At 34.3% G+C, this 23,100-nt stretch overlaps 1 protein-coding gene across 1 annotated transcript; it reads left to right on the top strand.

Moving 5' to 3' along the window:
* The first annotated feature begins 791 nt into the window (after window positions 1–791).
* On the top strand, window positions 792–22,458 carry pasi2 (Protein). Its single transcript, XM_089647795.1, has 8 exons — window positions 792–890; window positions 1,045–1,124; window positions 1,714–1,846; window positions 7,058–7,187; window positions 8,082–8,176; window positions 16,115–16,351; window positions 17,564–17,708; window positions 19,099–22,458. The coding sequence occupies exons 2-7, from the start codon at window positions 1,054–1,056 to the stop codon at window positions 17,663–17,665; spliced, it is 768 nt and encodes a 255-aa protein (XP_089503921.1). The 5' UTR covers window positions 792–890; window positions 1,045–1,053; the 3' UTR covers window positions 17,666–17,708; window positions 19,099–22,458.
* Window positions 22,459–23,100: the final 642 nt, after the last annotated feature.

The following is a 23,100-nucleotide window of genomic DNA, read 5'->3' as shown; positions in this document are numbered from 1 at the left end:
TGGGGTAATCAAATTGGAAAACCTCAGTTCCTAGACCCAAATATTTATAAAAAACGTAGAAAATAAGGTGATTTTAGCTTACTCTTTTTTAAATTTTATTAGGTACGTACATATTTACACTTTTTTTCTGCAACCGTCTCACTAGGGATATCTTGTGTGCAGGCACTTAATTACAAATATTTTATTCAATAGAACCTACATTTAGGACGGGTTGTTTCGGAAAATTTGAACAATTCATCAAATTTCAACGTTCATTTACGGGTTCTGTGAAAGTCCTATTCAAATTCTGTTATTATATCATTATAGGCTAGTTGCTTGACAGAACTGAAATAAAACAGAACTTAAAAATATCTTTCACAGAACTTGAAAATTAACTTTGAAATTTGAAGAATTGGTCAAGTTCTCCGAAACAACCCGTCCTTAATGTTAATTTCGACAAGTACATTTTTTTAAAAAGCTGGATACAAAACTATTTAATAGAATTATGTAATTATGATTGGTATTGTTATTCGGTAACGTAACAATTGAGATTAGAGAACTTTCAATGAAGATTTGTGCAATGAAAGTTTTAAAAAACCCAACTACTTTGTGTTTTTTCCATGCTTTTTATTCGATAAAAACACAAGAATTAAGCTAATGCTTTTAATAATTACGATACTTTATGTAACGATTTTTGTTTTTAGGCGTACGTCGTATGTGCAAAATAATTTGAATTGAAAATAATTCTCGTTTGGACGTGAAAATCTTATTTTTGTATTTTATGGCTGATATTTCATATGGCCACACTTTGAAATATTTATTTATTTATCACTCAACGAAACACCACGCCTTGTTGTCTAACGACAAATGTCATTCACGGATTAAAATATAAAGTTATAAAATTATAACAAGTAAGATTAATGAAATATCTTTTTCAAACAAAGTTTATTGGTTTATATTTACATTAATTTATTTGCTATGTATAAATGCATCTTTGTTTTATATATGACTAATCGTAATCAGCAATAGTGGGTGTAACCTATTTATTTTGTTTTCGTTTTTTAGCTCGCAATTATGAATTACGGGAGGAAAACACCGTCGACCTACAGGTCGACACCCTCCGTATATTCTCACTATACGGGAAAGTAAGTTTATTAATTATTTAATCGCTAAAAAAACCAAAAGGTGCACAGTATTATGATTTCAATTGTCGCGGAATTTGTGTGACTCAGGCTCGAATACAATGAGTGCACCTTCAGAATTCCATCAACTTTATATTTTTCCCATATTTCACACAAATACAAGATGAAATTGAGCAATAACTTATGTGGTCATGAAATTGTAACCTTATTAGGATAAATATATATCTAAGCATAAATTATCTTTCATATATTTTTCACGCAAAAGTTAACTTTCCATATATCTGCATAGTAAGTTGATTAAGCTCACTCAAACTCAAGTAGCTAGCAGCATTCAAAACGTTCAATAAACAATGATTACATTAGTTAAATACTCATCCACTGCTTAAAAAACTTTAGCCATCTCCTAACACAGAAAATGCAAAAAAAATTGAACCTTTATTTCAAATCAGAAAAAACTGAGAATGATGCTATTGTTAGTCAATTGTTTATGATGGAACCATAATTTGAATAATAATACAGTTTTATAAAGTACCTACTGGCAACTGTGATTTGCTTACTCCACTATACTTAATGGATGGATTAACCTTTTCAGATCCTCGACAAATCTAAAGTCCAGTAAGTCCATGAGATCCATCCGGATTCCGTGGTACCAGAAACCCATCTTGCACGATGCCTTCGTCCTGGATATTCAACGAGGATCCCTTCTTACGGGTTTCTTCACTGTTGTAAGTTTATTTTATCTCTTGATTTTGTAGCGAATCATAATTCAAGTTGTTGCACTGGTTATGTATGCATTCAAATTCATTTATAGGGTAACCAAAACCTCTGCCATAGGTTATCTCAAGTGGATTGCTACGTTTGGTGACTTACCAGAGATGCTCGGGTTTATGGGGTGAGGTTTGTCCAGGTCTTTGCAGTGGAAGCGTATGTCCACCAACTGGAATTGGCACAGATTGGAAGATGCCAGTTAAGAGAGTCTGTTATCACCTTGCACCGTAGTGGGAGGGATGGATTCATACGTCCGTCACTCCTGACCTTCAGATTCCTACCCACCACTCATACCTTTTTCATTCCCAGAACTTCCTCTCCTTTTCCCCAAAACGACCCTCTGCCCTGCATCCCCACGTGGCGTAGTCCCCGAGCTTCCGCAGTTATTGTTAGACATGTTTATTAATAATTATTTTCAATCATTATTAGTATAAAATCGCCCATACAAAAGTGTCATCAACAGACGCGGCCCGTGACTGTAATTACCAGCAGTGCATTTCACTTTTAAAATGTACCTAGTCTGTAATTTAGGTGGAGCAAATTAATGAATGGGAACACCTACTGCAATTCATTCTATCTTCTAAGTTATATTTGTAAAATAACTGATTAAATAATACAAAATTATCTTGAAAATAAAGGACACTCAATTCATCGTTGAAATATATAGCGAAACCGTTTGATTTCACCGCGGACGAGTTCCAATGTGTTAATGTTGTTGCGTTAACATTGAACATTAGTATTTCTAAGCGAATCCATTCCAAACGCATTGGATTACGCATGATCAAAGTGATGCAAAATTCACTCGTCTTCAAAGCACTTCGATAATGCACGGATGGGTTATGTATCTGCACTGCTCTAATACGTAATTTGACGTTAAGAGTGTAATCTGTCTCGCTCATGTCACCGTTTCGGCTACTTCGGGCTGTCTCGTTTCCCTCCCGATGCTGTTTTAGTAGTATGATAAAAGTTGGTTCTGTGCATATCGGGGTATGCACGACCGCTTGCTCTGGCGCGGGATTTTTTTACTAGAAGATAGCTCAAATAATGACCTGACGGGAATTACGAATTTCTTACATCGATCACTGGGGCACAGATGTCGTTGTAATTTGTTATGTGGAGATTGAAGACAAGCAGTGCAATGTACAAATGCACGTACCAAGGAACCGCCTCTGGTCATCAACATCATTCACCCGTATTACTGCAAATCGCATTGCCTTTGTATCTGCCTAAACACCAAACACATAACTTTCATTATATAGATGCTTTGACAGTCTGTGCAGTTTATTTGTAGCTCGGCGACAGTTGGCACACATGCTATATCTCTCTTTGTTTCTATTACATATCCATGGACACAACTCACGTGTTGTAGCGCCAATGATGCATGTCGTCACCGTAGAGTGAAAAGTCACTAACTAACAAATTGACAGTTTTGAGATAATGCGTGTTTTGTGGCTGCAATTTTAAATGGCAATTTAAGAATGAAAATTGAAGTTAAGTCTTTGAATATAATAATTGTTAATTAATATTAGTAATTATTATAAGCAATAATAATTAACCTGTACAGACAAATATAAATTGAAAAAATCTTCCGAGTTTTAATTGAAAATGCCGTCGACGGGAAATGGACCTTGTCTTATGAATATTTGTAATTTTTGTGCGTAAAGTCACTTAGGACCGGTTGTTTCGGAGAATTTGAATAATTCTTCAAATTTCAAAGTTTATTTCAAGTTCTGTGAAAGATTTTTTCAAGTTCTGTTTTTATTTCAGTTTTGTCAAGCAACTAGCCTACAATGATATAAAAACAGAACTTGAATAAGTCTTTCACAGAACCCGAAAATGAACGTTGAAATTTGATGAATTGTTCAAATTCTCCGAAACAACCCGTCCTTAGTGATTTTAGTGTTAAGCCTTAGACACATTACGCTATATTATGCAAGCATAATTTGGGCGTGGCATATACATATTATATGTTGGGGTGACACACTACACTATAATCTTCCTCAGGAGAGGGGGTCAGATCAATTGGGGAACTGCCGCTGAATATCATTTCTTTGTATGGGAACTGTCACTTTGACAGATATTTTCAAATTTCGCCTGGTTAGCATATCGTCGCAATGCCAACACCATAACACATCATCTTATTAGGTGTGACAGGTCTGTATGGGATTGTATGGCGAGCAATATGGAATTATATAAAACGTTTTGAACTCATAGCGTCACCCCCATTATTGTTTTTAGAAAGGAGATGTTTTTTGCAAAATAAACAATAATGTATAATAAGTAAAGGTAATTAGTTAGTTTATATATTTAATTTAGTTGGTAGGTAATAAGGTGCGAGAAAAACTGTTAAGTTATCTTGGTAAATAGGTCAAACAATATATTTGAATACGGAGTGGTTAGTTTTTAATATATTTCGTAAATATAGTTTGTATTCAATATGTGACAAATATATAAGAGGTTTGATAACTTTGGTAAAATAAAAATAATCTGATGCTGTGCTGTTAGTGACTTATACCCATGACATAAATCTGATGCTGTGCTATTAGTGACTTATACCCATGACTTAAATCTGATGCTGTGTTGTTAGTGACTTATACCCATGACATAAATCTGATGCTGTGCTGTTAGTGACTTATACCCATGACATAAATCTGATGCTGTGCTGTTGGTGACTTATACCCATGACTTAAATCTGATGCTGTGTTGTTAGTGACTTATACCCATGACATAAATCTGATGCTGTGCTGTTAGTGACTTATACCCATGACATAAATCTGATGCTGTGCTGTTAGTGACTTATACCCATGACATAAATCTGATGCTGTGCTGTTAGTGACTTATACCCATGACATAAATCTGATGCTGTGCTGTTAGTGACTTATACCCATGACATAAATCTGATGCTGTGCTGTTGGTGACTTATACCCATGACTTAAATCTGATGCTGTGTTGTTAGTGACTTATACCCATGACATAAATCTGATGCTGTGCTGTTGGTGACTTATACCCATGATATAAATCTGATGCTGTGCTGTTAGTGACTTATACCCATGACATAAATCTGATGCTGTGTTGTTAGTGACTTATACCCATGACATAAATCTGATGCTGTGTTGTTAGTGACTTATACCCATGACATAAATCTGATGCTGTGCTGTTAGTGACTTATACCCATGACATAAATCTGATGCTGTGTTGTTAGTGACTTATACCCATGACATAAATCTGATGCTGTGTTGTTAGTGACTTATACCCATGACATAAATCTGATGCTGTGTTGTTAGTGACTTATACCCATGACATAAATCTGATGCTGTGCTGTTAGTGACTTATACCCATGACATAAATCTGATGCTGTGCTGTTAGTGACTTATACCCATGACATAAATCTGATGCTGTGCTGTTGGTGACTTATACCCATGACATAAATCTGATGCTGTGCTGTTGGTGACTTATACCCATGACATAAATCTGATGCTGTGCTGTTGGTGACTTATACCCATGACATAAATCTGATGCTGTGCTGTTGGGGACTTATACCCATGACATAAATCTGATGCTGTGCTGTTAGTGACTTATACCCATGACATAAATCTGATGCTGTGTTGTTAGTGACTTATACCCATGACATAAATCTGATGCTGTGCTGTTAGTGACTTATACCCATGACATAAATCTGATGCTGTGCTGTTAGTGACTTATACCCATGACATAAATCTGATGCTGTGTTGTTAGTGACTTATACCCATGACATAAATCTGATGCTGTGTTGTTAGTGACTTATACCCATGACATAAATCTGATGCTGTGTTGTTAGTGACTTATACCCATGACATAAATCTGATGCTGTGCTGTTAGTGACTTATACCCATGACATAAATCTGATGCTGTGCTGTTAGTGACTTATACCCATGACATAAATCTGATGCTGTGCTGTTGGTGACTTATACCCATGACATAAATCTGATGCTGTGCTGTTGGGGACTTATACCCATGACATAAATCTGATGCTGTGCTGTTAGTGACTTATACCCATGACATAAATCTGATGCTGTGCTGTTGGTGACTTATACCCATGACATAAATCTGATGCTGTGCTGTTAGTGACTTATACCCATGACATAAATCTGCTGCTGTGCTGTTGGTGACTTATACCCATGACATAAATCTGATGCTGTGCTGTTGGTGACTTATACCCATGACATAAATCTGATGCTGTGTTGTTAGTGACTTATACCCATGACATAAATCTGATGCTGTGCTGTTGGTGACTTATACCCATGACATAAATCTGATGCTGTGCTGTTGGTGACTTATACCCATGACATAAATCTAATGCTGTGCTGTATTGGTAATTTATCCGTAGAAGCGGAGTTCAAAATTAAGTACTTTGACGAATCTAAGTAATTTTTACCAAAAATGTTAGTTAATGGATGTATGTATTTATGTATGATGAAATGGGAGGTAGCTTTGGCGTCTGTTTAACCTCTCAGACAAAGACTTTTATTTACTGTGTGTTCCTTTGAGAACTGTCAAAACGTGAAAATTTTTCTGTTATTTACGAGTTTTGCTAAAAGCTTCATAACTCACGTTTTGGGAAACGTAGCCTCATTCTAAAAAATGTTTTGGAAAGATTATGAAATTCACTATCGTATTGTGTTGTTATACGTAAATATTTGCGTTTCTAAATATACCATTTATGAAAACGTCAAAAATATGTAAAAATCGCTGACCATTATTTCAAAGCCGTGAAAAATGTACTTTTTTCTGAGTATCATAAAGAAATAACACTTTATATATTGAAGAAATATAATTAAAAACTATTAGTCACCTCAAAATATTAACCGTCCAAACTAAAATATTTTTAATAAATTATTTAGAAACGCAATAAATTATGAACGAACAAGATGACAGATCCAATCGGCTTAGATAATGCACCTCTACGTTCCATAGATATTCTTGAATACAGACGCGTAGCGTTATTCATTATCGATACTCTGTTTTTTAAATCGTGGCAATCCGTATACTAGTGATGGAAATAAATCGATTTTTGTAAAATCTCGCGCGTTTATGTGAAAAGACGTTCTAATGTCTTGACCGCTATTATCATATTTACGTCTTTTGACATTCTAATGTTCTGAGTGGTTAATGTGATGTTTAATTTTCAGTTTATGTCTCTATTCACGATTGCCGAGTCCGTGTTTGACATCTACTGCCTGAGCATGGCGGCACCGGGCTCCACGCACTACGGCTACTACGTCATCTCCTTTGAGTTCGTCTACGTGGGAAACATGCACGGTAAACTCTTTGTTTTTATTATTAAACACATTCCCGTGTGTTATGAATCATCTGACAATATTTTGATCCCTCCTAATTTCATCGTAAGCGGGTTGCTTGTGCATTGATGGAGGATTGAAGCTTTGGACTGCTTGGTTAATAACGAATCAATATTATTATCATGATTTATTTTTGGGTTATTATACAGGGTGTCCGGAAACTCGTAGTACAAGCGGGAAACTGGTGAATCTACATCACATTTGGAGTCGATTTTGTAGTATATATTTTTTTTATTTGAGCTTTCGTTATCGAGTAAATCGAGTTAGAAGTTGATTTTTTTTTTTTTTTTTTTTAATCAAATTCTTATAAATTATTACTGAAGATCAAAGTACCCAACTAATTAAAACTATTTGAAAGTAAAACAAATGAAGAAACTCGGATTTGAAGCATTATTTTGAAATCACCCTTCATTTAATCCGGTGTAATCATAAAATATTTCTGCTCTGCAGGGTTAAAACATCTGTTGTTCAACCCTAAACACCAGAAAAAACTTTAACCCTAAAATAGCCGAAAAATATTTTTTTTGGTTTTTTTTTTTTTTTTTGTGAAAATGCTCAAATCAAAAAACTTTATGTTTATTTGGGTTCCCCATGTGGTGTAGATTCTCCAGTTTCCCGCTTGTACTACGAGTTTCCGGACACCGTGTATAGTATTGCACTTCCTCCTTCTTTAGTCAAAGTTTTGGACAGTGTTACAGTGTCCATCATCGGGGCAGATGTCTGTCCTACAAGTTTCATAATACCAGACCTCCCCATCCAAGTTTTCTTGCTGCTTCAGAATAATCACACAGATTTATACCTTATAATCAAGAAACACAAAAAACATTTTTTTTAAATTAATAATTTTTTTTTTCAGTGAGGAATACGCTCATCGTGTTTGCGTTGTTTTCCATGGTGGGTGCGTGCTGTGTATTTGTGACCAGTATCATGCTTATTAACGCACTTCGAAAGGTAATCTATACTCTATATTATATTATACATTGTTTGTTACGTCCATTGTTTCAATGGTTGCATTGTATGCACATTCCACATCTCAGAACCAATTACAAAAATATCGTCGGTTTACTGCCAGAAGCCATTAAGTGACATTTTTGTCATGCTTAATCCAGTAAATAAGTCATTATGTCAAATAACACGTTATTTATAGCTAATAGTCACCAAGAGAATATAATACCAATAACAATTGTTAACGCAAAGAATATCACAAAAATATTTTAACTCATACCACTCCTTTGTCGAGTGTGGCTCGACATTATATTTCTTACACCAACTCCTATGTCGAGTCATACTCGACATTATAGTAACGCAATTTCGAAAAATAATTTAAATTATCAAATGTATTTTTTTTTCTTTTAAACACTTTATATCTCATTCTGAATATTCCGAATACGCAAAATACATATATCTCGTCAAGTTTCGCCTTTTAGATAATTTTTAAAATCGTATTATTTTTAACCTTGTAAATGCACTGCGCAGTTATTTGGTTGCGACGCATGTAAGTAGGTAGGTACTTGCCTGTCTACCTGCGTAACAATAGGAAGCGCTGAGGGATTTCTCCCAACACATAACAAAGGATTATTATACCTATTCACTTGTTATCACATAATATTTTGTTCTGTTTGTGTATTTACATTTGTTTTTACTGTTTTTAGTAGCAAATATTTCGTGGCCGAGAAAGCACATGTGTCGTTCGGTCTTGAAAATAATACTCAGTAATTAGGTGAAAATATAGTTTTACATTTCTTTTTCTTCATAATTAGTGATTTGTTAGTAATAATTTAACGTGCTTTATTATATACCTTGAATAAAATAAAAATGCCCCGGGTAAAAAAAAAACAATCTGTGATTGTTTTTTTTTTATCAAGTGACACCATCCAGCGCTTAGATGGAAAATCTCATTTTATTTTTTCACATAAGAAACATAAAGACTGTATAGTGTGTTCCAATCGGAAAATTCGGGGAGGGAGAAAAGAAACAACGTTCTATTGTGAAACTTGTGATAGGAAACCTGGCCTCCATCCAGGAGAATGTTTCAAGAAATACCACACACTGAAAAAGTTTAAGTGAATAAGGGCATATTAAGTTGTTAATTTTATATATTTCTATGTTTTTTGTACTCTATGTAAAGAAAGAGTAATAAAAATGACATATTTTAAAAATTTTTGTTTAACTTTTTATTGAGGCCACTTTTTATCCCTTTTTTGTAAATTAATTAAGGAGTTGGTAGTAGGTAATTAAAAAAAAAATTAGGAGTGCAAAGGGTTAATGATTTTTGATAAGTGGGATAGTGTTTAAATAAACATAAAATACGCATAAAAAACACTAGACGTTTTGGTTACTTCTATGACACAAATAATATTAAATGAATATTTTTTTTTACTTTGTTGAGTTATATAGGTTGACCAGTTTCGGTAAATTAAAATACAGAGGACAATTACAAGGTATCGATGCAATATTTCTATTGCTTCTAAATTTTTGAAACGTATTCCTATTTTTTTTTTAAATTATTTGGACTCCCATATTTTTGTTAAATGTATGTTACAAACAAACAAATAAAGTTCTATATAATAACTACATATCAATAAGTAGAATGGTGTAGAATTTTGTACATAAGTAAATTCTCTTCCGTTTGCACATCTAAACTTCCTTCAGACATAAGGCCGGCCTTCTACAAATACTAATAGTAACTTAGCCAACTTTTAATTAATTTTAAAGACAAAGAAGATACATCAAGCCACTCTGGCATCTTCAAACTTAATTGCAACGAATGCCCGGCAATCTATATAGGTATAACCGCGCGTAACTTAAATATTCTAATAAAATAACACGTCAGGTGTTTGATAAGTGCAGGCTTTTCAGATTTCATTTGCCGAACACTCAATAGATACTAACCATACATTTAATTAAAATACAGGAGTCCAAATAATTCATTAACACAATGTTTGCGGGGGGTTTTTTAATCAATCTACGCCGTAAAGCGGGCAATTTTTATCACGTTCGCGCGCAAAATTACGTTTCATGTAAAATAGCTATAACTTCTGAACTATTGATCAAATTTAAATAAAATTTTCTGTATTTTACCTTATTTGAAATCTTTCATTATGATCTGGTCACAAATTTTTATATTTTTGAAGAAACAACTATGATATTTAAGATTAAATTCAGAAATTTTGAAAAAACTCCACTTTTGTCGTATTGTCGATTTAGTCATTTTATGCACATTCAACATAGTGTATATATTTTGTAAAATACACACCACTAAACACTAATATTGTTTGAAAGTATGAAATCGTTGGAAACAATTCCCTTTATGTAAAGGTACATCATAGAATTTACACATGTATCGGGTTTCGCTACGTATTTTGTGTACCGCGCACACACGACATCGCCTTCGTAGATTCTTATTTTTACCAGGGCCTTCAATCTTTTCCAATATATGTTTTCTCATATTCATCGATAGTCTTCCTGGAGGATCAGATTTTGAAGATTTTTTTCAGATACCAGATGTTGATGGTGTTGGTTCCGGGTCTTGACTATTATCTGACGAAATCTGATCAGCCACCCAGTGCTCAGCGATTTCCTTAAAAAATTGTTTATATTTTATTTTCCTTTCTTTTACGGAGTTGTACACAACAAATGAGTTGAATACTGCAAAATTTATTATGTACATCGCCTAGCCTTTTTGTCTATTTAGTGGTTTTTCGTAAAATAGAATAATACGAAAGATATTGGTCTGCTCGGTCAACGCCTTTCATATATTTATTGTAATCGATTATCATTTCCGTAGTCCATTTTCATAAGGTATTTTTTATGAAAAAATATCCCTTTATTATGTAACAAATAACTAACAAATATGTAACAAATAACTTTTCGAGCACAGCACACAAATACTTTGTACGAAATTTTTAAAGCGGAATGTAGGCAGAAAAGAAAATAGAGAACGTCTTGAACGAAACAATATCGCTTTAACACTAATGTAAAGATTAAAAAAAAAAACTAATAATTTATCTTACAGTTATTTTATTTCAAGTGCATGTTTTATGACCACAGTCGGCCGGCCACCCGACCCTAATTCGACGAATTGTCAGGTACCTAGTACACGTGTCACGAGAGCTGACGCATAATTTTTACTTCACAGTAACCAACATCATACGTTACTCGTAATATATTGTTACTCGAAGTGTACAACGCATTTTGGCGTCTCCCGCGCTTTACCAATAGTGTACAAATACGAAAAACGCTTTTAAGCGTCTCCCGCTCTCTACCAACAGTACGCAAAAGACGCCTTTAAGCGTCTCCCGCAAATAATGTGTTAAAATAAATTAGGAATACGTCTTAAAAATTTCGAAGCAATGTAAATATGTATTCAAATCAAATAAAAATAAAAATAATTGCCCATTTTGAAATAAACAGTTAGAATTAAGCGACCGTCTTATTTTAAAGTTGTTCCTTTGTCCCTATGTAACCCTTTCCCTACCCCTCTACCTACCCCTCCACCAGCCTGTCTTTGATGCTCTCTCCCTAAACATGCTTTCTCTTTCCCTTTTGTTTACCTTGTAACTGTCCTCTGTATTTTAATTTAGTTTATATTTCCATTGTCCTAAAGAAGGTTGAGTGCAACCGAAACCGGTCGACCTATGTAACTCAATAAAGTGCTTTAAAACAAAGTTTTTTTTTCTATTTATCTAATGTCAAGCCACAAAGTGTTTGCTTTCTTCAATAATTCAAAAATATTATGTACCATTCGTAGTTACATGATGTTTGCAAAAAGTCACTAAGTGCAGTTTTTATTATTTTTTCCCATTAAAATAAACTATATAAAACAATAAAGTTAAATTCCTACATTAAAGTAGATGAATAAAAGTGCATTAAACATCAACTGTGTCATTATTTTACCTTGGATATGACTGATTAAAGATAGCTGAAAATTAGAAGTTGATTGTCTCAGAATCAACATTTAGTTAGTTAATGACTTCTGGCAGTAAGCCAACGGTATCATATATTTTAATTAATTCACATTATGCATTATATAATGTCTTCATTGCAGCAATAAGTAAATATGTACATTCTCATTTGCATTCTCACATTTTCACAGCTGTAATATTGAAAGGAATCATTTGTGTATGTATTACCCAATATGTTTTCTATTCTTTGCCAAGATTTTAAAACACAATGTTGTCTTAGCTGATTGCTAAAGACAGTAACAAGCAACAGAGTGAAATGTTTACAGGGGACGAAAAACATATTGTCATTGCACTTGCAAGACCGGGTATGTGAGTTTTACCAAATTTTACACGGGAAGCAAAAAACTTCCCAGTTTTGTATTCAAATGTGTCAAAAAACAATGTCTGAATGAGTTTTGTGCGACAATGGTTAAACTATGCACTTAGCCGAGATTGGGCCCGATTTTTATTATTTATTTCTTTAAATTTTTGTTGTAAAAAAGTTGTGCTGTAGTTTTGCGCTGCAAGCGCAATGACGATATGTCTTGTAACTCGTCGAAGTAATTCACAATCTGTAGTTTTCTGATATGATAGTCATAACATAATTCACTGTCTCTTTTCACCTGATTTTCTTATAGCATGGTCAACAAAGCGTAATGGGGCATTTTTTCAAAATTTTGTAAATGTTTTTTACATTCCTTTATGTTACTTTTTCGTTCCACTTAAAAGTTTCCACCAATACAGTTTCGTAATGTAACAAATTCTATATTTCAATATTAGCGCTTTTGTATATTTTCCAAAAAATATAATGTAATTTTTTAAGACACCATAAATTTAATCTTTCACACCTAAAATTAATTACAAAATCAGACTTTGTTTAATGTAATGGTAAAAACACACTTTCTTTTAATAATTAACACACTTAACAGACTCGACCGGGCGATAACAAGGGTCCCATTTGAGAAAATGGATTTTGTTTTAAATTTCTAAATCTTTGAAAATAACACACATATTTTAATGAATTTTTTTAAATAGTTTTCCCCACACCCCAACCATAAAATTATTGTCTGGAATTAAAACCTACTTTTGTAATGCGACTCCATAAACTGAAGGTAGTCAGTGTTGGGTCAATTAGTGATGTTTTATTTGTAAAAAATGTACATATTTTATTACATTACAAAAAACTTCCGCATCTTCGGTGCGATAGGTGTAAAGATGTATTACCAGTTCTACAGGCTTAAATATAGTTTCCTTTTGATAAAATATTTTCCCACACGAAAGACAAGAATTTGAAGATGGAGAAGACTTATATATCATATAGTTGTTAGAGATTGATATAGCATATTTATTTAAATTGATCGGACAGCAATTGCCTTTTCTGCCATTCTAGTAGGACCAGCGTAAAATGTAGAACTACCCTTCCCGCCAGAAGTGTGATAATATAGAACCATTAACCTATAGAGGCTGGGAAGAAACTTCAATAAATAAAACGATTTTTTGTTAAAGCCAATACGTAGACAATGGTGACCGGGTATGTCATCAAAATGACAATTCAACACTCCTACAAAAACTGATATAAAGTGATGAAACAAAAACTAGGTTAAATAGGTAACGGTTCCACGATATTTCATCAAAATGATAATTCAACACACCTTTAAAAGTGATATAGAGTCATTAAAAGTGGTGAAACAAAAACTAGGTTTAATAGTTACCTATGTAATCTATTTAACCTAATTTTTGTTTCATCACTTTTCATGACTTTATATCACTTTTTGTATGTGTGTTGAATTGTCATTTTGATGACATACCCGGTCACCAATAGGTAACGGTTCCACGATATTTCATCAAAATGATAATTCAACACACCTTTTAAAAGTGATAGAGAGTCATTAAAAGTGGTGAAACAAAAACTAGGTTTAATAGTTATCTATGTAATCTATTTAACCTAATTTTTGTTTCATCACTTTTCATGACGTTATATCACTTTTTGTATGTGTGTTGAATTGTCATTTTGATGACATACCCGGTCACCAATAGGTAACGGTTCCATGATATTTCATCAAAATGATAATTCAACACACTTTTAAAAAGTGATATAGAGTAATTAAAAGTGATGAAACAAAAACTAGGTTTAATAGTTACCTATGTAACCTATTTAACCTAGTTTTGGTTTCATCACTTTTCATGACTTTATATCACTTTTTGTAGGTGTGTTGAACTGTCATTTTGATGACTTACCTGGTCACCAATAGGTACATAGGTAACTATTAAATCTAGTTTTTGTTTCATCACTTTTAATGACTCTATATCACTTTTTAAGGGGTGTTGAATTTTCATTTTGATGAAATATCATGGAAATGTAGACAATACCATACTTGACTTGATAAAGTGAGAGATTTTATTTTTGTCTTTGACTAACCCAGTAGAAGTAATATCTGAAGGCAAAATGAATGTATAAGGTCAACACTTCAATTGCGTGCTTCGTACCGTGCGTGGGCATGATTCTTCAACACTAGGGGTTAAATGCCCTGAAGATGTGCCCTTGCAATTCTGATTCTGTATTTAAAATGAATTTATAAATCTTAATAATTAAATGCATATTTTTGTACTATTTGAATGCGCATCAGTGCTCTACTGCAATGGGAAGGAGAAAATTCAAGGTATAATCTTGATGCGGCCCTTATTGCTTCTTCTGTCATTTCGTTTTTTATTTCATATCATATTTTTGTTTCTTTTTCAGCACAGCTTATTGAGCACGCAGTATTTTTGTGTTTTTTAAAGTGTTATTGTAACATTTTTATTTTTGTATCTCAGGGTTGTCAAACAAACTCTCTTATTAAATAAAACTTGCACTTTTAATGTGATAGATTGATAATGGCCTCTGATATTTTAATTAGTAGGCGGTTGGAATAATATGGACCCCGACCTTGAGGTTCCCACCTTATTTACTATCCACTCAGTATCTACAATACTTGACAGCTAAATACCATCTATGAGTAACCTAACAGAATATTCTAGTGCAGGGGTTCTCAACACCGCGAACAATTCGTATGTGCCCGCCACTATTCGACAATAATTAATAATAAAAATTAATAATGAATAATTTTTTCATAAACATTTATTAAAAATGTGAATTATTTTTATTTATTTGTTAGACTTTTAATTTTTTGAGTGCCTAGGTTTATTAAATAAAATACGTTTGTATGTTTGCAATATTGTATGTATGAGTGGTTCCTTTGCTGACAGTACTTGTCGCAACCTGTCTAGCGGCGAGCCAGACTGCACTGTTCACGCTAGCCTGGAACGGAGAGTTCTATTTGCACATCACTCCTTGTACACGCAGAAAACCCGAAGCGAACGAACGCCACGAACTGAGCCGATGAACGCCGAAGGCGCCAAAACACATGGCGCATGACTCTGCCAGCTCTGTCTGTCAGTGAAAGCAATAAGCATGGCCCCGACAGCCGTCACGTGCTCGTACCGTCCCGATCGGTTCGGTGATCATCAGCTCACTTCGGGTTTTCGGCGTGTACAAGGAGTGATGTGCAAATAGCATTCCCCACCTGGAACCGCGTTGTTGTCATGTTGCTTGCGATTGCTGCCCCGAGTCGATTAAAAATAGGTGGTGCCCGCCACCCTACCGATATTTTACAATGTGCTCTAGAGTACAAAAAGGTTGCGAACCCCTGTTCTAGTGCCATCTATGGGTGAGGTCTTACAATAATATCAAGATTATTACAATTATTTCTTACTGATTATCATCATAATTTTATAGTCTGTCAACAAAATCTAGTTACTTCAAAGTAACTAGATTTTGTGAAAAATCACGGGATATTATACTTCCAATTTTGAAAAATATGATCATTTGTATAAAATTTAAAACACGTTTAATAGTAAGGACCTTGGTGATTATGAACCTTCATTAATTAATATATCCGAATTCCAGGAGCACGAAAAGAAGATAGTTCCATGGATCTACACGTTTGCGATCTTCATAGTGTTCCGCCTGTTGGCGTTCATCTTTGCGGCCATCGTCAACGACAACATCTTTGGCTACAATGTGATCATGATGCTGTGCTGGATCGTGTTCATAGCGCTGGGCGGCTACGGCTGGCTGCTTGTGTACAGTCTCTACATCGAGCTGTCGGACCTCACCAAGCTGGAGGACTTGGCGCATTTGAGAGTGAGCTTCAAATAATTGATTATAATGTATATAAGTAAATCAACGCTGGTAAGGATAAATGGAAAAGATGTTGTGTGTAGGGTCTTTTTGAGGGGAGGAATGAGAGAACATTGAAGAAGTGAACAGTTCTCGAAGAAACTTGAATGGGGGTCTTGAAGATACTTGAGAGGAGACAACATGGGTCTTGAAGAGAACATGTTTTTGGTAGAAGGAGGAAACACAGACGCCGGAAAATTGTTTCGCACCTGAGCTTTTGAAGTGACAAATGTCAACTGTGTACATATCTCGAGAATGTTTTTGGTGTGTTCCCTGACTATGCAACGGTGCCGAAGGGTTCAATGACGCTAGTTTTTTGGAGCATCTTCCATTGAAATACTGGTAAAACAAGGATAGCATTCCTCCTGTCGCCTGTGCTATAAGATTGCAAATCCCTTTGTTAAGATAGGGGAATATATCAAACGGACCGTCCGTTTCGATCTTGCTTTAGTAAGGGTCAGCAGTTTTGTTCTATCTGCAGTATCTGCAGACCCTGTACAGTACGCCCAGCTTTTGAAAGGCTAACTTGACTGGCTTTGATGGATATGAAAAACCTTTGAAACGGTTCCAATTGGCTACAACGTCATTATGACATGTGAAACCGCTATTGGCTGGTAAGACGGCCGTCACCAATGTTGTTTGGCATGAGGTCAATAACGCCGAATTCACAAATAAAACACGTCGTTTTGGCAGCAAATTGAAAATGGCACATTTTAAACTGTTATAGAAAATATAATCATTAACATAAAAACACCTTCATTATCATTATAATTTCTTCATTTTTTCGAGAATAAAAAACACTGATAATACCCTATTGGGTATAATGTGAGGTTGAAGGTAGTGGGGAGGGGGGGAGATAAGAGGAAGAGGAAGTACCTGACTTCAGATTTGGTCACCAAACATGGCTTTAGCCTTTTAGAACAAAGTGGTCTTTGAATATACTCTACTGAATGTATCTTCCACTCTCAAAAATGGTGGTATATACCATATTAAGATTATATTGCAATTGGAATGTTTTTTACAACTATCTTGGTCATGCATGTCTTCTTTAAATGTCCCTGACTCTTTCTTCCGTCAGCATTCACATCATTTATGGATGTGCAGCACAAACTGTTAACATGGAGATTAAATATCTGCCCCTTCTTTAATCAACTAACAACTTTATTCACTCTACAGATGGGCACCATGGCGTCCCTTAATGCTTCCACCACGCACTCGCTGGCCGGCTCCCGGCCCACCACCCCCCACAGCACGGTGTCCACGATGCCAGTGGGATGAGCATGCCCGGGACCAGCCCATATACTACTGCCCGTACAAACAGGTACAATTTGCTTGCTTCTCTTACTGCACAGTGGCGTCCTTTTAACGCCTTCACCACGCACTCATGCCCACCACCCCCCACAGCACGGTGTGCGTGATGCATGTGGGATGAGCATGCCCGGAACCAGGCCAAATACTGCCTGTACAACAGGTACACTTTGCTTGCCTTTCCTTATATACTGTGGCATCTGACGCCTCCATGAAAAGTAATGGAATCCAAATTCAGTCGATGAGATGGCTTTGTATGGGCGTGCCTCCCGGACCTTTTCTCAAATTTAATTTGTAATTTTGTTGTGAAATGTTTTGGTCTTCACGCAATATTAAATTCTATGCGCTTGTGGTAGATGCTACATTAGCCTGTGACCTTCGTGCGTGCATAGATGAAAATTGCCTTGCGTTGAAATTCGTATGTTTAAAATGACAAATTACTAATTTCTATCGAATTTTTGTGTATTGTTTATTGCATTTGATCTAAGAATATATTGATTGATAAGAAAATTGTTTTTGTACTTACAAATGTCTTCATCAACATAAAATAGATTGCTGTGTTAATAAATTTAATGTGTAGTTCTGAAATATATGTATACAGTAGAACCCCGTTAATTCGAACCCTGATAATTCGAATAATAACTATTATAATTTTTTTTTCATACAAAATGGTTTTAATTTATAAAGTTTACGCGGAAATATATCGTATTTTTACTAAATTTACTTCGAATATCTGATTTAAAGATCCGACATGACAGAAATCGCCCGCAAAATTTCTGTTGCCGCGGAAATATGACGTATTTTTACGAAATTTACTAAAATATATGAATTTAAAGGTTCGGCCGCGACTGAAATCGGCCAGAAATATATCATATTTTTACGAATACCCGAATTTAAAGGGACGGCCGCGACGGTAATCGGCCACGAAAATTTGATTTACGCGGAAATGTGTGCTATTTTTACGAATAACTGAACTTGAAGGGCCGATCGCGGCGGTAATCGGCTGCAAAAATTCGATTTACACGGGAATAATTCGTATACGATGTTATTCCAAAGATACTACCTGAAATTGTACTGATGTACCGTGGATTTCGAATTAACGAGGTTCTACTGTAATATAATTTTAAAAAGAAGCAATTCATTATGCACTGAAGCTAATGCAGTTGTCGTACGAAACGCATTGCTGAACACGACTGACTCGAGCTTTTAATTTCGTAGGACTAAAAAAACAAATGTACTATTGTCGTCTACAAATCTACAAGTGGCGTATTACTGGCTTATTATTAAGGGCTGTAGATAAATGCACAATGTGATATAAGCAGACTAAATTATTTCCTTATCGTTTTTCCAAAATCACTACCAATTTAATTTTTTTATTCATGCCATATTTTTTCTCCTTCCAGGTTTAGTGAATCTACGATACTTGGAGACTTCACAAAACATTATCTAAGTTAAGTATATTATAGGATAAATTTGTGCATACATGTTTTATAAATAATGTGCCTACTTGGTAACCTCACGTATTCCAGATATACATTCCGTTACACAAAACAAAGTGCCTTACGACAGAGACTGTTCGAAAACGTGGAACAAACCTTCATTATCACCCTAGAATAAAATTTCAGCTATGTTGTTGACCAGTTCTAGTTAGGTTCTCCCAACCTTTGTCCATTCGTTTATTCTTTATCCTTCCCCATTTCTGTCACTCCACAACAATTTAATTTTGATGAGTGCCATAGACCTGCTGGCTCCCGTGGGGAATCTAAATAATTCTTTACAATGGTCACCTTTTTGGATAACTGACACGGGTTTATATAATACAATACTCTCTTACTAATGCACCACCCCAAAAACAGGCAGGTGTCTAATTAGCGAGAGTGGCGGATTATAGTGATATTTCGTAAAAACAAACAAACACCATGTTTACACTTGCGAGAAGATTCCATTTTGTAAACTTATTCAAACAGAACGTGACAGAATGAAACAAACAAAAAAACTTGCTGCAGTGGTAGAATACACAGGAGACTTAACTAAAATGTTTTAAAATAACAATAATGAACCCCGGTGACTAGTAATGTGGTCTGTTCTAGCAAGCTAGACGGCGGTATAGTAACCAAGTGTGTAAGAATAAGAAAACCCAACCCGTCAGTGACAAAGCTTAGCACTCACTCTAGTCTAAATTTGATTCGAATACCGGCAAATTATAGAGCTTGATTTTGTGGTTTTGTTTGTAAAAATAACGGTAAATTATAGCAGTTGTCTGATAATCAAGTGGCTGAGAGAGTTCTATTTGTTGGTTTAAAATGTATTGCTTGTTTTTTCGACATAATTAAGTAAAGTTAAATGTGTAGCTTGAAAAAATGGATGAAAATCTCATTAGTTTAATTTGAATTGTTTTATGCTTTTTTGCTTTACTTTCTAAGAAAACGTTTCCTTTACTAAATTTACATACGAAGATTCATATGAAGTTTCATTAAAATTTATACACTGTGTCAAAACATGCCGCCTAGTGGGACGGATTGCGTTGAAAAGTTCGGCACTATAACCACTTGAGCGTTTTTTGGCATGTTATGCCTATTATAGAACCTAAACATGTGGGATAGACTGTGAAATCTCGGTGGATTTATTGGCTTTCAACCGCAGTAAGCAGTTTCATATGTTTTCATATTAATATTTTCAGGAATGGTATAAATGAAGTAAAATGATAAATGTAACCAATCGCTCAAGCGGATGTGTAATCGTTATTTTTAAATACTAGTTGTTCTGTGAACAGTAGACCTAGCGTCCGAAAAGGTATGTTTCTAATTTTCGCTTCTCCGTATATGACACCAATCGTTCCGAGTGAATAAAGGTTAATTAATTTAAAATAAAACAGTAACTTTGTTAACTTCTTGAACGCCAGAGTTTCCTTAATAATACATTAACTCTATGCACGCGGCCGTATCAACTGTTGTTACGGCAAAAAGTCCATACTCACACGCGGCCGTATCAACAGTTGATACGGAAACTTTGAATGCCGATATTCCAGCGGTCTTTTGACATAAATTTATTTCCCGCTCGCTTGAACATTTGTAGAACTATCACGATGCTGACATCTACAAGAATTTCTCGAAAATAAAATTGTGTTTCATTTAAAAACATCGATAATCAAGTGAGTCTCTTTGCGCCTTCGAGTGCCATAGTTTACAATTTTGTCAACGGATGGCGTTAGTTCAATTTTGTTATTATTTTGTGACATAAAATTTACGTCTCCAGTTTTAGAAAAAGTTTTCATAACAAAAAATGATAAGTGCTCATGGTGTTCCACTTGTGTCTATCAACGCAGTGGCCTAATTACACACACGCCGAGCGAATGGCGGGACCACATTCAAAAGATACGGTACGTCTTTGTATGAAATTTTATGATTTTGTTTTTATAAACATCCAAGAGTGTTGACACACGAGGATTTGTTATCATATTGTGGAGAATAATTTGTTCTGTCTATATAGTCCAATAAATCATGCCAGAATGCTATAATTTGACATTTAATTGCGTGCATAGGTATTTGAAAATATGTACCGCGTACGGGTATAGATAAAACGGAGCAAATTAACGCGTTCAAAAGGTTAAAAAAATCCTTTATCTGAATATATAATGAACTAGCTATTTTGAGGAAACTACATGTGGTAGATTATGTACTATTTTTATAAATATATAAACGCATTAACTGGCAAGACGGTACACTTTACAAATGCATCATTTTGCCAAAATACAAGTAGAATCAGACGGCACACCACGAGTCAATAATGTTTTTTTAACCCACTTTAAAAGCATCCGTAACACATGTATCAGATTATATTGCCAACGAAATCTGGTCCGCGATAGGTATACAAAATAAAAGTGGTATTTTGAATTTATTTTAAATTATATTGTCACATCACAAAAGTGTCGGCTGCATATGAAAATATAATAATATCTCAGTTTATTTATACTAATATGTATTGTACATTAAATTTTCCGTCCACTAAAAAGGAATAAAAATATAACATGCAATATGATTACAAATTTATAATTTTTTCGTCTAATGACATATTATGTCCATTTTATATTTATTTATAAGTTTGATAGTTTATGAACTATTTTATACTGTTGAATTATTAAATTTTATGAAATTGTGTTTGTATTTTAAATGAGACTTTTGAAAAATATCAATTTGTATCAAAATTGTAGTTTTTCTATATAAAAATGTTTTTACCATAAAAAATATATCTACTTACTAGAATATATCATTTATTGTGCCTTGATCTATGCCTTTAAATATAGTAATTTTGAAGTCTTTATGGTTTTGTAAATATGCAATAGCTCTCAAGAGGGTTTGTGAGACGGTACCCGGTGTGAGATTCTAACTTGACCTGTAAGAATACAAATTCAGCATCGTAATCGCCGGGATAGCGATTATTAAAAATTTTGATATATATAGTTTTTTTTTAATCGAAAAAGAGTGGCAGAAGTTTTGTTTTTAGAATCCAGGCAAAGTAATGAAAAAAAACCAAGCTATCCCGCATTACCTGTCAAATTTCCAAACAAAGAAATCTCACTTAGAAAAAAAAATTGTAATGATAATTTTAAATCATTCTATGGTAATGTCTGAAAATGTTTGAAATCTCTAACGAAATGTTTTGTTATTTTATAAGATCTGATTATTTAAGAATGATTTAGGTTAATTCCGTCCATTTTTATTTTGTACTTTTTACTGAAATAAACTTTTTTGAGTTATGAATAATGTTTTCTTTTTATGTAATTTCAATATGTACCTACCATGAAATATTAAAGTGTGTTTGTTGTGTTTTAAAGTTGAAGATACTATTAGTAAGAGAGAGCATTATACAGAAATGAATCATTGTTTTAAAGTTGAAGATACTATTAGTAAGAGAGAGTATCATCCAAAAATGAATCATTGTTTTAATCTTATTTACGCGGCTGTCGCAAATGTGATCCATCCGCGGATACGTCTGTACGCTGATGTCACATATATGTGTTCCCATGAATTCATTAAAACACATATATTGTGTCAAAACGTGTCGCGTGATGGGATAGATTGCATTCGGACAGACTTGTAAAAGTTAAATGGCTTCAGCTATGGTTAGGTTAGGTTAGGTTAGAATTGTAAAGGTTAAACGGATTTAGCTATGGTTAGGTTGTTCTCTTAATTCTCCTTCCTCTTTTTCACAACATTCCCCAATATTATGGGTGTCATAGTTCAAATGGCTTTGGGCAGTGAGATTATTGTGCAGTATTCACATAAATTATTTAATATGATCTGCATCTACGTGAATCACCAATAATCGATCAGGTCACTTTTTCAAAAGAGAGATGATCATTTGATCTATGAGGTGTCACCTCAGTGAGCACCCTTAGTCCCTTG

The sequence above is a fragment of the Hesperophylax consimilis genome, chromosome 27 (genome assembly GCF_061612785.1).
Source record: "Hesperophylax consimilis isolate HC1 chromosome 27, BYU_Hcon_1.0, whole genome shotgun sequence".
Taxonomy (NCBI): Eukaryota; Metazoa; Arthropoda; class Insecta; order Trichoptera; family Limnephilidae; genus Hesperophylax; species Hesperophylax consimilis.
This window is presented reverse-complemented; position numbering and strand designations above follow the sequence as displayed.